The sequence below is a fragment of the Xyrauchen texanus genome, chromosome 39 (assembly GCF_025860055.1).
Source record: "Xyrauchen texanus isolate HMW12.3.18 chromosome 39, RBS_HiC_50CHRs, whole genome shotgun sequence".
Taxonomy (NCBI): Eukaryota; Metazoa; Chordata; class Actinopteri; order Cypriniformes; family Catostomidae; genus Xyrauchen; species Xyrauchen texanus.
The window spans coordinates 27,633,397-27,646,972 of NC_068314.1; the positions used below are offsets into that span (position 1 = coordinate 27,633,397).

General features: G+C 37.5%; 1 protein-coding gene across 1 annotated transcript in view; it reads left to right on the forward strand.

Annotated features, from left to right (window-relative positions):
* Positions 1 to 13,576, forward strand: part of LOC127632946 (protein kinase C delta type-like) — a 38,453-nt gene that overhangs the window by 18,632 nt on the left and 6,245 nt on the right. Inside the window, exons 2-10 of the mRNA XM_052111793.1 lie at positions 1,664 to 1,799; positions 1,909 to 2,175; positions 5,133 to 5,298; positions 6,531 to 6,562; positions 9,409 to 9,494; positions 10,578 to 10,707; positions 12,802 to 12,902; positions 13,151 to 13,238; positions 13,414 to 13,550. Of these exons, the coding sequence (XP_051967753.1) occupies positions 1,691 to 1,799; positions 1,909 to 2,175; positions 5,133 to 5,298; positions 6,531 to 6,562; positions 9,409 to 9,494; positions 10,578 to 10,707; positions 12,802 to 12,902; positions 13,151 to 13,238; positions 13,414 to 13,550 (1,116 nt within the window). The 5' untranslated portion in view covers positions 1,664 to 1,690. The remainder of the gene's footprint in view (positions 1 to 1,663; positions 1,800 to 1,908; positions 2,176 to 5,132; positions 5,299 to 6,530; positions 6,563 to 9,408; positions 9,495 to 10,577; positions 10,708 to 12,801; positions 12,903 to 13,150; positions 13,239 to 13,413; positions 13,551 to 13,576) is intronic.

Here is a 13,576-nt window from a genome sequence, read left to right on the forward strand (position 1 = left end):
ATGTCTTAGAGCTATTACCTATTTTTCAGGAAAATAGCAAATTGCTCTTTGCGCCACTTCTTTAACATACATTACACCCACGGTTTGCGCACATACACCCACAGATAGCACAAATACTCCTATCCACGGTCACTTGCACTTTGCACTCTCACGAAAATTGTGCTTGGAATTAGCACGATCACAAAAATTGGATAAGACATAACGCACAGTGGTTGCACATTGTGCAGCGTTAAGCGCGGACACAAAAATAGAGCCCAATGTACGTATAGTGTGAGAGAGAGAATATTGCTCAACCTCATGTGCCTTATTGCTTTTATAAAACAGTTACTTGTATATTAACATAGTTGTTATTATATTGTGGAATGTAGCATGGCTGGAGCGCTGCATTCACCAATCAGCATTCTGGACCATTTCAACATTCAACACTTGTTTTGGGCTTGAAGCATTTGGCCCAAAACTGTGGCGCTGCAGCAGTAGCGGTTCTAGATTGTTTTGCACCCTGAGCGAAAATCGCTTCAACACGCCCCCAAAGTTGCCCCACGCCACCCATGCCTAAATCCGCCACTGCACTGCAGTGTTGGAAATGGATATATCTCAATTAGTCTCTCAGTATTCTGTCATCTACAGTGTCAAAAATGGTCCCACTTCACCTGCTTCACATTTCAGCTCTCAGTGATCAGTTATGCATTAAAAGCAAACACAGAAAGCTTCAAAAATGCACATTTTAAATATATTCCAGCCTCTTTGTAATCATTTTGTATTATAATCGTTATGACAACAAGTAGATTAAGTTAATTTATTAAAGAAATACTAAGCCAGAAACTTCAGTCTCAGCTATTTGTTTTCCAGGAATGAAAACCGATATTGTGACAGATTTCTGTATAAAGCTTCCATTCATGGGCAACATTTACTGATTTTTGCTTGTTTTTGCATGCTGTGGTCATGTAAATTCCCTTGTCACAAGATTTGTGTTTCTTAATTCATTTCTTTTTTCATTGTGTCTGCATGTGTGCATGCCATGTATTTGAACTCTTAATCCTAGTGATTCAATTGTGAAACCAAGTAAAGGACTGGAGGTGGCTAGTTCTGCCCTAGACCCCCTTTAAAGCTCTATGAGCTATTGTTTATAAAGTAATACCGCCAGGAATCTGGTCCTGCCTGAAGGTTTGGGTTTGAAAATTTGTGCAGTTTTTCACCTTTATGGTTTGTGATGTTATATAACAAGTTTAGTGTCCACGCTACATTTTGCTTATTAGGAAAACAAAACTATCAGGTTGGTCACAGTGAAACTGATGTAAGCGGAAACCTAAAAAGAAACATTTATGAAAGATTTGGCTTTGCATATTAGGAAGTTAAAACAATCATACTGAAACTTTCTTTAAGAAATCTTGATGGCTTTTATGAACGTTACTCATTAAAGATGCAGACTAAAATGTGATATACTCTATTTATAATTGATTGAGGTTTGCATAAAATTAATAAAAAGTAAAGAGTATTTATTTGGGAACCTGCTTGATTAAAGGGCTATACTTCTATTTGTTTTTGTTGAATGAGAAATTATGACACTTTTCCTGCAGACATTTTCCTCATTTGATTATAATATTGCTCAAAACGATGCACAGTAACGTCTAATCTTTATCTTTTTTCTGTGTTTACATGTAAGTGTGTGTAAGCAAAGTGATTGCTTGCCATGGCTCCGTTCTTGCGGATTGCCTTCAATGATTTTAGCCTGGGAGACCTTCCTCCTATGACGGAACAACCGTTCTGTGCCATTAAGATGAAGGAATCACTCAGCACAGGTTAGTTTGTAAGAATAACTTTAATTGGGTGATATATTCTTTTTTTGGATGAACTATCTATTTAAATATTTCTCACTCATACTATTTCTTGCTTTCTTTCTTCAACCAGAGCGAGGGAAGACACTGGTCCAGAGGAAGCCCACCATGTATCCCGCTTGGAAATCCTCGTTTGATGCGCACATCTATGAGGGACGTGTCATAGAGGTGGTCCTGATGAAAACAGCTGAAGAAGCTCTGTCAGAAGCCACAGTCGGGGTCTCGGTTATTGCAGAGCGCTGCAAAAAAGGCAACGGCCACGTTGAGTTCTGGGTGGACCTGCAGCCCTCTGGAAAGGTGATGATGTCTGTCCAGTTCTTTGTAGAGGATTCAGACCCAGGTGAGCATATGCATGTATAAACACACACACACTTAGGTTGAACACTCTTTCTAACATCCAACACAAAAAAACTCCAGATACATCTCTTCAAAATATCATAGACAGGGTTCAAATTTACTTCATTAAAAGATATCCTGCAGAAACTATATAATGTCTTCATGTTTGGCAGTGATGAGCAAAAACATGAACTTTATTTAAATTAATGGGAACAGTTTGACTAATGGAGTGCTAATTCACTTACACACTGTTTGTTATTTGGGAGGTTTCTTTTTAATATCCTATCCTTTTCAGGTTGCCTCAAACACATCATAGTGAAATGTTTTTTCAATGGTTTAAAATGCCTGAATGCCATTCTCCATTCATTGTCTCCGTGGCCTCAGGGAGACTCAGCCAACTTCCAAGGGGCCACAGTGTGATGTAAAATGACTTAAAATAAGTTAGATTTAAATAATCTACTTAATACTTCAATCAATTAAAAGTAAAAAAGGTTAAGAACCACTGCCATAGACTGATCAGAATGTTAGCTCATTATTCATTTTCTCACTGCTTTTCTTTGTGCCACTCTGGTTTTCCCCTGTTGCTTTAAATTCAGTCTCTAATTCCTCTTTTGTTCCTATTATCATAACCTTCAGATACCAGCTCTGAAATCTGTGCTGTCTTTGCTTACTCATGCTGTCTTACTCATGTTTTCATGCAGTTTTTTTGGTCTTCTTCCTCTCTCTCTCTCTCTCTCTCTCTCTCTCTCTCTCTCTCTCTCTCTCTCTCTCTCTCTCTCTTCTTCCCTTTGTTTTTTCTGCCTCATTGAAATTTGCACCGTACAGCAAATTCTTTACTGCACTTCTGTAATTTATGTAAAGAATGCTAGGTTAGGTTTTCCACAGTGATATTTTAAAGACTGTTACTGAACTACAACAATATTTGTTGTTGTCTTTGACAACACAGAGAGCAAAACTCGCTCACAGCCTACGAGAACTCGGTTGATTTATTACTAGCTCTCAGCAAGAAATACGCTGCTAGTGATCTATAAAATTGCTGTTGGCAGCATAAACAGAACCATCATTCTCTCACAGTGAATCACACAAATGTAGTTAGTTTCTCAAAGCTGTATGGCCCAAGTTAATGTTAAAACTTGAGTTGGGGTAAAAACATAGTAATAAAATTGTAATTACTATAGTCGAATTTCTTTATAACTAATCAATATATTGAATCCATAAATCCACTTAACTCTTTACCACGGTTACCACGTGAAGTATGCGGAAACCAAATATGGAATCTAGTCATAAAAATGCCATTACCTAAAAAATGCAGAATCAGAAATAGAATCAGCTTTATTGCCAATTTGTCTCGGTGACAGGAGCTTCTAGTGCACAGCAATACAAAAAACAATGCAAAAACAGCAGCAAGACAATAAATGCACAATTCATAAAATTAAAATAGCGAAATGTCCTAATGTGATCATTAAACTGCAAAAGTCTGTGACTTAATTGAATAAATATGTAATCTGCAAGTGATGCGTGCTTCAAAATAAATGTGTGAAGCTGCTCATACACTAAAAAACACTATCAGGATAACGCGCTCACTTCTGTGTGTATTAGATGACAGAGAGCGGAGCACTTTGAAGTGTGCAGCACATACAGACTATGTACTGTATTTATTTAATTAAATCACAGCTTTACAGGCATTAATAATCACACTGGGCCATGTAGCAAATTACTTATCTGGAGGTGAGAAACTACCGTCAAAAACAAACAGAAATATAAAATAAAAAAAATTAAACATTTGCTTAAATATTACACTTGTCGGGCACATAAAATGTCCTGGAAAATTGTGCCATGAAAAGAGTGGGAACCCCGTTTACTTCATGCAGTCCATTAATAAAAGCACATTAATTTTTATACAGTGGCCCCAAAAAGCATGTATTTTGTCCTATGCCTTTTGTCCTATGGGCCTGGGTAGCTCAGCGAGTAAAGACACTGACTACCACCCCTGGAATCGCGAGTTCGAATCCAGGGCATGCTGAGTGACTCCAGCTAGGCACGGTTTCTAGGGAGGGTAGAGTCACATGCAGTAACCTCCTTGTGGTCGTGATTAGTGGTTCTCGCTCTCAATGGGGCGTGTGGTAAGTTGTGCATGGAGCGCGGAGAATAGTATGAGCCTCCACGTGCGGAATCTCCGTGGTGTCATGCACAGTGAGCCATGCGATAAGATGCACGTATTGATTGTCTCAGAAGCGGAGGCAACTGAGACTTGTCCTCCACCACCCGAACTGAGGTGAGTAACAGTGCTAAGGACCTACTAAGTAGTGGGAATTGGGCATTCCAAATTGGGGAGAAAGGGGGGTCAAAAAATACACGTAGACAAAACAGTCTAAAGTACTTTGCTTTATGCCTGGGAGCGAACAACAGCGTGTCACACATTTCTGAGTGCGTGTGCTCCTCCATCCTTATGACTTTACCGACTTTTTTGCAAATGTGTCAATAAACCTGCACTTCAGCACAGTTCAAGTTTGTATTCTACATTTTTGCTCTGCAAACTCTTTGCAGGCTTTGGATTTTCTGGACACCAGTATTTCAGGATGACTAGAGCAACATTTCTGATACATTGATTGGTCCGCTGGTTAGACCAGTAATGAGTTATTAATTTGATGCTCATCTTGTATTCGTATTAAATTAAATTGGAGCTTATTCAGTAAATGTGTTTCCATCATAGATTATGCACATTTCTTCTTATAAAATAGGTTTTTAAAATAGGTCTTAGGTTTTTTTATGTACATTATGTACATCCAGCAGTTTTTATGCATTAACCTAAAATGTTCATACAAATATGTGGCTAGTGTGAAAATAAAGCTCATTTTAAGTCAGTTCAGTGTGGTCATTTTTTTATTTGAATTTAAGTGTGCATTTCCCACTTGTAATCTAACTATATATCTAAAGAATCTGTTATGACCTGCTTCACAGAATCCAATTCATCAGTGACTGGGAAAGAGGAAGACAGCGTTCTTACTCTAAACAGAAGGAGAGGAGCCATCAAACAGGCCAAGGTTCACTTTATCAAGAACCACGAGTTCGCAGCCACTTTCTTCAAACAGCCTACCTTCTGCTCTGTCTGCAGGGAGTTTGTGTGGTAAGTAAATAAATAAGTGAATTAAAGAAAAACAAATGAAAATACATAGCCAATTTTATTGCACAGTGATTGCCCCAGCTGGCATGTGCACACAAACTTTCATCCTTCTTAAAAGGAAAATATATTGCATTACCATTTTTAAAAGAAACTGTGAGTGGTATTAGTGCAAAAACTGTCACCACAATGTTAAAGGTTTGTTAATCCATTGCTATATGGTTGCTTGGATACTCTGAGCAAAGTAAAATGAGTCTACCTCCAAGTCCAATATACTCTAGTTGCTAAGGGTTTATTTTCTTTCCATTTTATTGTCAAGCAAAATCATTAGATCACTTAGAAAAGTATACATTTGTACCATTTATATATTGTCTTTAGCACAAATAGTGCAGGGACTCGCCGAAGATTAATACATGGTTTTGTTCCCACTAACATAGCAAAAGTAACATGCTGCTTCTCTCTGTGCCTCTATGGTTTTGTAAATCTGCACAAAGCACAATACAAAAAAACAAAGGTTGCTAGTTCAGTCTCAAATTGGAATAACCCAGAAACTGGAGAGTTACTGAGATTAAAATCCAGCTCTGTTGTACCCTTAAGCAAGGTACTTCTCATTCAAAGTGACGCATAGCCCTCTGATTGGTGTGCTATAACAGATTAGTCCAAAGAGACAAGATGCAGGGAGTCCATATGTCAGTTTTATGAAAAGTGCTTAATATATAGAAGTAAACTAGCTACCATTCAATTCCAAAAATGAGTATGAATAGCCAGAAATCTGTCCCTCCTTTTATCCCTTTTAGAAATCTGAAATGGTGTTCTGAAATACATTTATTTATTAAGCGGATGCTTTTAACAATAATACATGGAAGCATAGTTGAAACAGAAGCTGCTCATAGCCAGCAAAAAAAGCATGTGGTCTAACTGTAATCTTCGTGTGTTTATGTTTGTAGGCCATAGTATTGGATAGCATCTGTGTTAGTGTTTGTCTGCGCAAGCGCACTTGGACTTTCCTCTGATATTTCAGCCGCCTCAGCAAAGTCCCTAGGGCAGTCTCCTTCCTGTGCAGTGTGAGATAGAATTTTGTGCTTTGGTGCTTTGTTCACTCTGGTGTACTCGAGAATTTGTTATTGGCCATAGATCAAGTGTTCTCAAGTCTTCCTGACAAAAGATTTCCATTCAAACTGACACTGCATTTGCTGTGTAGATTTGTAAATCTCCAACATACTCTCTTTGCTTTCCAGGGGCCTCAACAAGCAGGGCTACAAATGTAGACGTAAGTGTCTTCACAACATTTTCAATCTATTTTAGACATTCCCTTCAGCTGCACAGTAAGAACACACATTGTACATATGGAACTGTCTTATCCAGTTCTTAATTTAACTGTAGACACCAATAGGAAAGTCAAAAAATGACAAACTGAAGTAATTTAACTTGTTACAATTTCACCTATTTTTCTGATGCTCAAATCATCCACCTCTGTGGAATTAAAGAGATTGTTCACTCAAAAATGAAAATTCTCTGATCATTTTCTCATCCTCATAATATCCCAGATGTATATGACTTAATTTTTTCAGTAGGAGTCATGCACATCTGGGATGGCATGAGGGTGAGTAAATGATGAGAATTTTCATTTTTGGTGTGACTCTTTTGAAAAGCATGTTATACTTAATGGTATAGTTCACCCAAAAATGAAAATGATCTCATAATTTACTCACCCTTATGCCATCCCAGATGTGTATGACTTTCTTTCATCTGCTTAACTCAAATTAAGATTTTTAGAAGAATTTCTCAGCTCTTTTGGTCTATACAATGTGTGAAGTGAATGGGTGCCACTACAAAAATCAGCATAAAAGTAATCCATATGACTCCAGTGGTTAAATCAATGTCACCAGAAGCTATATGATAGGTGTGGGTGAGAAATAGATCAATATTTAACAACCCCAATTCCAAAAAAGTTGGTACAGAAGGAAAAATGCTAATAAAAACAAAATGTAAATTATATTTACCCTTTGCTATATTGAAAGCACAACAACTACACATTATATGATGTTTTACCTTCAACCTATTTCATAGTTTATTTTTAAGTTTTTTTTTTAAATGTAAAATGTTTTAACTTTACAGTAATTTCATATCAGATGATTGCAACACGCTCAAAAATATTTGAGACAGCACTTTAATTAGAATAATAAATTGACAAGTTGAAATATCAAGGCGATGTGAAACAGAAGTTAAACATGTGAGGTATTTGTGCAACTGTATACTGTATAAGGAGCCTCCAAAAACAGCCTAAGCCTTCAAGAGCAAAGATTATTCGAGATTTGTCAATTTGCCAAAAAATGCTTCAGCAAATAATCCAGCACTTTGAGAACAATGTTTACCAAAGGTAAAATGGAAGGATTTTCACCCTCTACAGTGCACAATATAGTTAAAAGATTTAAGGAATATGGTCAAATCTCTGCGCGTAAAGGGCAAGACAAAAACCACTTCTGAATGCGCGTGATCTCTGATACCTCTGATAAAAAACGGCATTCATCTGTAATGAATATCAGGAACATGGGTTTGGGATTACTTTAGTAATCCTTTGTTAGTCAAGACACTCGCTGCTGCAACCACAGATTTCCAAAATAGTTTTTGGAAAAAACAACCATTGTGTTCTCTTGCCCAAAGTGGAAAAGTACCATACAAGCTGTTATTAGCATCAGATCCAAAAGCCAGTGTCTGTATGGGCCAGGGGTGTCAGTGCCCATGGCATAGGTAACTCGCACATCTGTGAGGGCACCATGAATGCAGACAGATTTTTTTTTAAATTGGAGCAACATATACTGCCATCCAGCACTGTGTTTTCCAGGGACGTTCTTGCATTTTCCAGCAGGACAACACCAAACTACATAATGCTCGGATTACAAGTGCATGGCTGTGTAAACAGAGATTGTGGGTGCTAGATTGGCCTGTCTGCAGTCCTGACCTGTCTCCAATAGAGAGTGCGTGGCGCATTATGAAGCACACCATATGCCATCGAAGATCCCATACAATTGTGCAGCTAAAACCTAATGGATGAATGTGGGGAAATTCCACTTTCTAAATTAAAAGTTGTGTCTTCAGTGCCCAACTGCTTAAGTGTTATTAGAAGAAATGGTGATGTTTCACAGTGGTAAACACTTGACTATCCCAACTTATTTGGAGTGTGTTGCAATCATCTGATTTGAAATTACTATAAATAAAAAAAATATATATATATCAAATTCACTACATAAAATATCATATAATGTAGTCATCTATATGTATGTCATATAATATAATTGTAGTGCTTTCAAAACATTTTTGTAATTGGGGTTGAACTATAAATTCTCCTCCCCGCTCAGGCAATCTCCACTTTAATTTCACATTCTTCTTCTTGTATTTTGGTGACTTTTAATGCACATCGCATTGGGAAGAGAGAAGAATTTTGCAATTTAAAAAAATGACTTAAATATCTTAAAGATCTGTTTCTCACACACATCATATCTCTTCTGAATATATGGATTAAAACACTGGAGTCGTATGGATTACTTTAATGATGCCTTTGTGCTTTTTGGAGTAACATTTTGGCACCCATTCACTTGCATTGTATGGACCTACAGAGTTGAAATATTCTTCTAAAAATCATAATTTGTGATCTACTGAAGAAAGTCATACACAACTGGGAGGGCATGAGTAAATGAGAGAATTTTCCATTTTCACCCAACCTATATTATTCTATCATTTACTCCCTCTCATGTTGTTCCAAACTGATCCAAGACTTTACTTCTTCTATGGAACAAAAAAGGAGATATTTGGCAGGATGTTTAGTTTGTCACAATGCACTTTTATTGTAAGGAAAAATATGCAACAAAAATGAATGGAGACTGTGGCCTTACATCTCCTGTGTGTCACAAAAGAAAGTAATTTACATAAACATTTATGTGGAAGCTGAGTAAATGGCAGAAAGTAATTTTGGGGTGAACTCTCCTTTTAAGATGATTGTTTGTGCCATTCAAGTTAATTAAAGAAGTTAATTAATAAAGCACTTAATAAACTGTGAATTTGCCCAGATTGCAAACCATGAGTGTACATTAGTATCTGCCCCCTTCCTTTTTCCAGAATGCAATGCTGCCATTCACAAGAAGTGCATTGATATGATCATTGGAAGATGCACAGGAACAGCAGCCAACAGTCGAGATACAGTGGTAAGCGTCAGTGTCTCCTTAAAGTAATACTATACCCAAAAAGGAAACTTCTATCATCATTCACTTACCCAAGTTGTTCCAAACCTGTATGACTTTCTTCTTTGGAAGACAAAAGGAGATGTTAGCCTCAGTCTCCATTCTCTTTATTGCATCTTTTTTTGCATACAATGGAAGTTAATGGTGACTGAGACTGCCTTATATCTCCTATAGAACGGCAGTACAACCTATTAAACAGACTGCACAGATCCTTCAGCCTTGTTTTTATTTGCATCAAATTAAATATGGCTGACTGCCTTGACTAGAGGTTCTCCCCTTTTCTCCCCAATTTGGCAGTCTCAGTCAGTCTAGGTTAGTGTCTGACTGGCCACTGCATCATCGAGTTTTATGGATTCCTTTAATTACTTTAAAGTCATACATATCTGGGATGGCATAAGAGTGAGTAAATGATGAGAGAATTTTTGGGTGAACTATTCCTTTAACTCCATTATATTTATCAATGTGCTAGTCTTGACTTCAGTTTAGATTTTTGTGATTGCATTAGTTAGCAGACAGTATCTCTTCTTTGCATCAGGGGTCAGTACAAAGGCTAAGATTGGCTGTCTGATGCCAGAGTCCTAAAGGACATCATTTTAAGACCTTTTCAAAAAAGAAAAAAAGAAACTTGTAAAAGGGTGGTCCATCTGCTCTCAATGCCAAGCAAAGCAAAGATCAGAGTCTGTCAGTGATCAATAGAAATCCATGACATTATAAAAGTTGAGCAGCCTCATCGTGAATACATCTGTGTCAGGGTCACTGAACTCACAAAGGCCATTTTGGTTTCTTTTGACTAGTAGATGACTTGCTCAAAACAGTGTTGGACCTGCCTAATGTCACAGCATTGAGAAAAGCTATTTTGTTCTTAGCGAGAAGTTTGTCTGCTGGTTCTGTTTCCAATAGTGCTTGTAGGCAGTTGTGGACAACTTGCCGCGAGGAGAGACGTCTCCTGGAAAGGGCGCCATGAGTGGTTTAAAAAGTTACATTCATGGCCATGACCATTTGGACTCAGTCTGGTTAAGTAGTGATAGTCTTTTTGTGTGTCTGCAGTTTCAAAAGGAGCGCTTTAAGATTGACATGCCACATCGTTTTAAGTCACACAACTACATGAGCCCAACATTTTGTGACCACTGCGGCAGTCTTCTTTGGGGAATGGTCAAACAAGGCCTCAAGTGTGAAGGTATGGAAGATTCTTTTTTTTTTTTAATGGTTACTTCATTTCTTTACTTTTAAATGGATAGTTCATCCAAAAATGGAAATTGTTTCATTATTTATTCACCCTTATGTCGAAGCAAGCCCATATGTCTTTCTTTCTTAGGAAGAACACAAAAGTATAAATTTTATTGAATACCGCCATTGATGATGTCTATACTATAGCAGTTGATAGTGACTCACTTTAAAGATTTACAAGCACCCAAATGTATCATAAAAGCAGTCCATGCAAATCATGCGTCATATTTCAAGTATTCTGAAGGCATGTGATCACTTTGTGAAACAAATCAAATAAACGACACATCAGTAGCATTAACTTCACACATATCATGACGTCATGACACAAGAACCATTGAGATTGAGTTGTTGCCATATTTGATTTGGGCTCTACATACATGGCTTGATGGTAAATGGTCTGCACTTATATAGCGCCTGTTTAACCTTAACAGTATTCAAAGTGCTTTACACTGTGATCCATTCACCCATTCACACACACATTCATACACCAATGGCGGCAGAGCTGCCATGCAAGTGCTAGCCTGCCATTGGCAGCAACTTGGTGTTCATTGTCTTGTCCAAGGACACTTCGGCATGTGGAGTCGTGTGGGCCTGGATTTGAACCACCAACCCTGCAATTAGTGGCCGACCCGCTCTACCCACTGAGCCACAGCCGCCCCATAACTGATCAATTGATCAATGTTCATCAGTCTAAGTGATTGCATGCCTTCAGAATACGTGGAATGTGACGCACGAGTCACATGGTTTACTTTTGATGCTTTTGGGTTTTTTATATGTTTTAAATCTGAGGCACTCCACTGCTCTTGTACAGAAATTTTTGATTGTGATATTCTTCAAAATAGAGTTGTCGATTTAACATGTTAATTCAGTGTGATTAATTATATAAAATAAAATAACGCATAAATAAAAAAATGCAATTAATCATATCCTATCATCGGAGCAATTCAAGCTTGAAGTACCACTTGTTTTCAGCAGGGGGCAGTAAGCGAAACTCCAACTGAATAGGCAATGCACGGCTGTAAAACAAACAACACCCAGGCTTGCATGACGCTAGTAACAGCACAAGATGAGAATGCTTTCTTGCATTCAAACACTGGTGGACGGAGCGCATTTCCAAATACAGGGATCTCGAGACGTGTTAAACTGTGTTTAAAGGGATAGTTCACCCTAAAATGAAAATTCCCTTATCATTTACTCGCCCTCATGCCATCCCAGATGTGTTTGACTTTCTTTCTTCAGTAGAACACAAAGATTTTTAGAAATATCTCAGCTCTGTAGGTCCATAGAATGCAAGTGAATGGTGATCAGACCTTTTGTAGCTCCAAAAATCACATAAAAGAAACATCCATTGAGATTAATCCATGAGACTCCATTGTTTAAATCCATATCTTCATAAGCAATATGTGTGGGTGAGAAACAGAACAATATTTGAGTCCTTTTTTGCCGTAAATCTCCACCTCAACTTTATTTAAGTGAATGTTAATGTGGAGATTTAATGTAAAAAAAGGACTTAAGATTTTTATCTGTTTCTCATCCACATCTTTTTTATAGTTTCTGAGAATATGGTTTTAACCACTGGAGTCATATGGATATGTGATTTTTGGAGCTACAAAGGTCTGATCACCATTCACTTGCATTGTGAGGACCTACAGAGCTGAAATATTCTTCTTAAAATCTTTGCTGAAGAAAGAAAGTAATACACATCTGGGATGGCATGAGGGTGATTAAATGACAAGACAATTTTCATTTGTGGGTAAACTATCCTTTAAACTTGACACAGCGACCTAAAAATGTGTTGTTTATGACACGTCATGACCAAAGTGAGACTCCAAAAGCATGATTGCATTGAGAAAATCCCTTAAAATAAATCTCGAATAGATTGATGAATTCCATTGCAAAATGAATGGCTGTGGACTATTGGCCTATGATATTCATGCAAATGAACAACATGAGGGTGAGTTAATCCATTTTCCATTTTGGGTGAACTATTCCTCTACACCTCTCTCTGTTTTATTATCTAATACATTTAATTCTCTCTGTCCAGAATGTAGTATGAATGTCCATCATAAATGCCATTCTAAAGTCGCCAACCTCTGTGGAATCAATCAAAAGCTCCTGGCTGAGGCTTTGAACCAAGTTAGCTTGGTAAGTGATTCAACCGTTATGATCCAAACTTACACAAAGATTCTGTCATCATTCATATGCCCTTTTTCAAAACATCTGGAACAACTTTTATATTTTGTAAACCAAAAAGATTATATTTTTGTGTTGTAAAGTATTTTCATATGTAGGAAATTTGTATTTTTGACCACCGTCACGTTTTCTTGATGGAACTCCCAGAAATTAGCTAGACAAATTCTGTTGTTCATAGTATTGTAAAATTTTCCATGTAGAAATCTTCCACAAAACGCCCAGATCCCACTTTGTCAGAAATTGGAATCTATCAAGCCATAGACAAAAACATGCCAGTGGACTTTAGTGGTAAGTTTCCATTACTGCATCTTCCCTGCTATGATATTACTCCCTGTTAAACTATTAAATATAAAAGTAGCTTTAATTTTAATAAATCTTTAGGAAAACATGAAAATCCAAAGAAAGTTTTCTTTTGTATGTTTATGTGTTTGCAATGGCCTATAATTTTATTTGTGTGTAATAGGGGAGGGCTCTCAGTATGGAAAACTATGGGATGACATGAACCCTGCCCCTCCCAGCAATACCGTCAAACACCAGTCCCGCTTCTCCATGAGCAATTTTGTGTTACTCAAGGTCCTGGGCAAGGGCAGCTTTGGAAAGGTAAGAAGCAGAGAACAAGGTTTCTT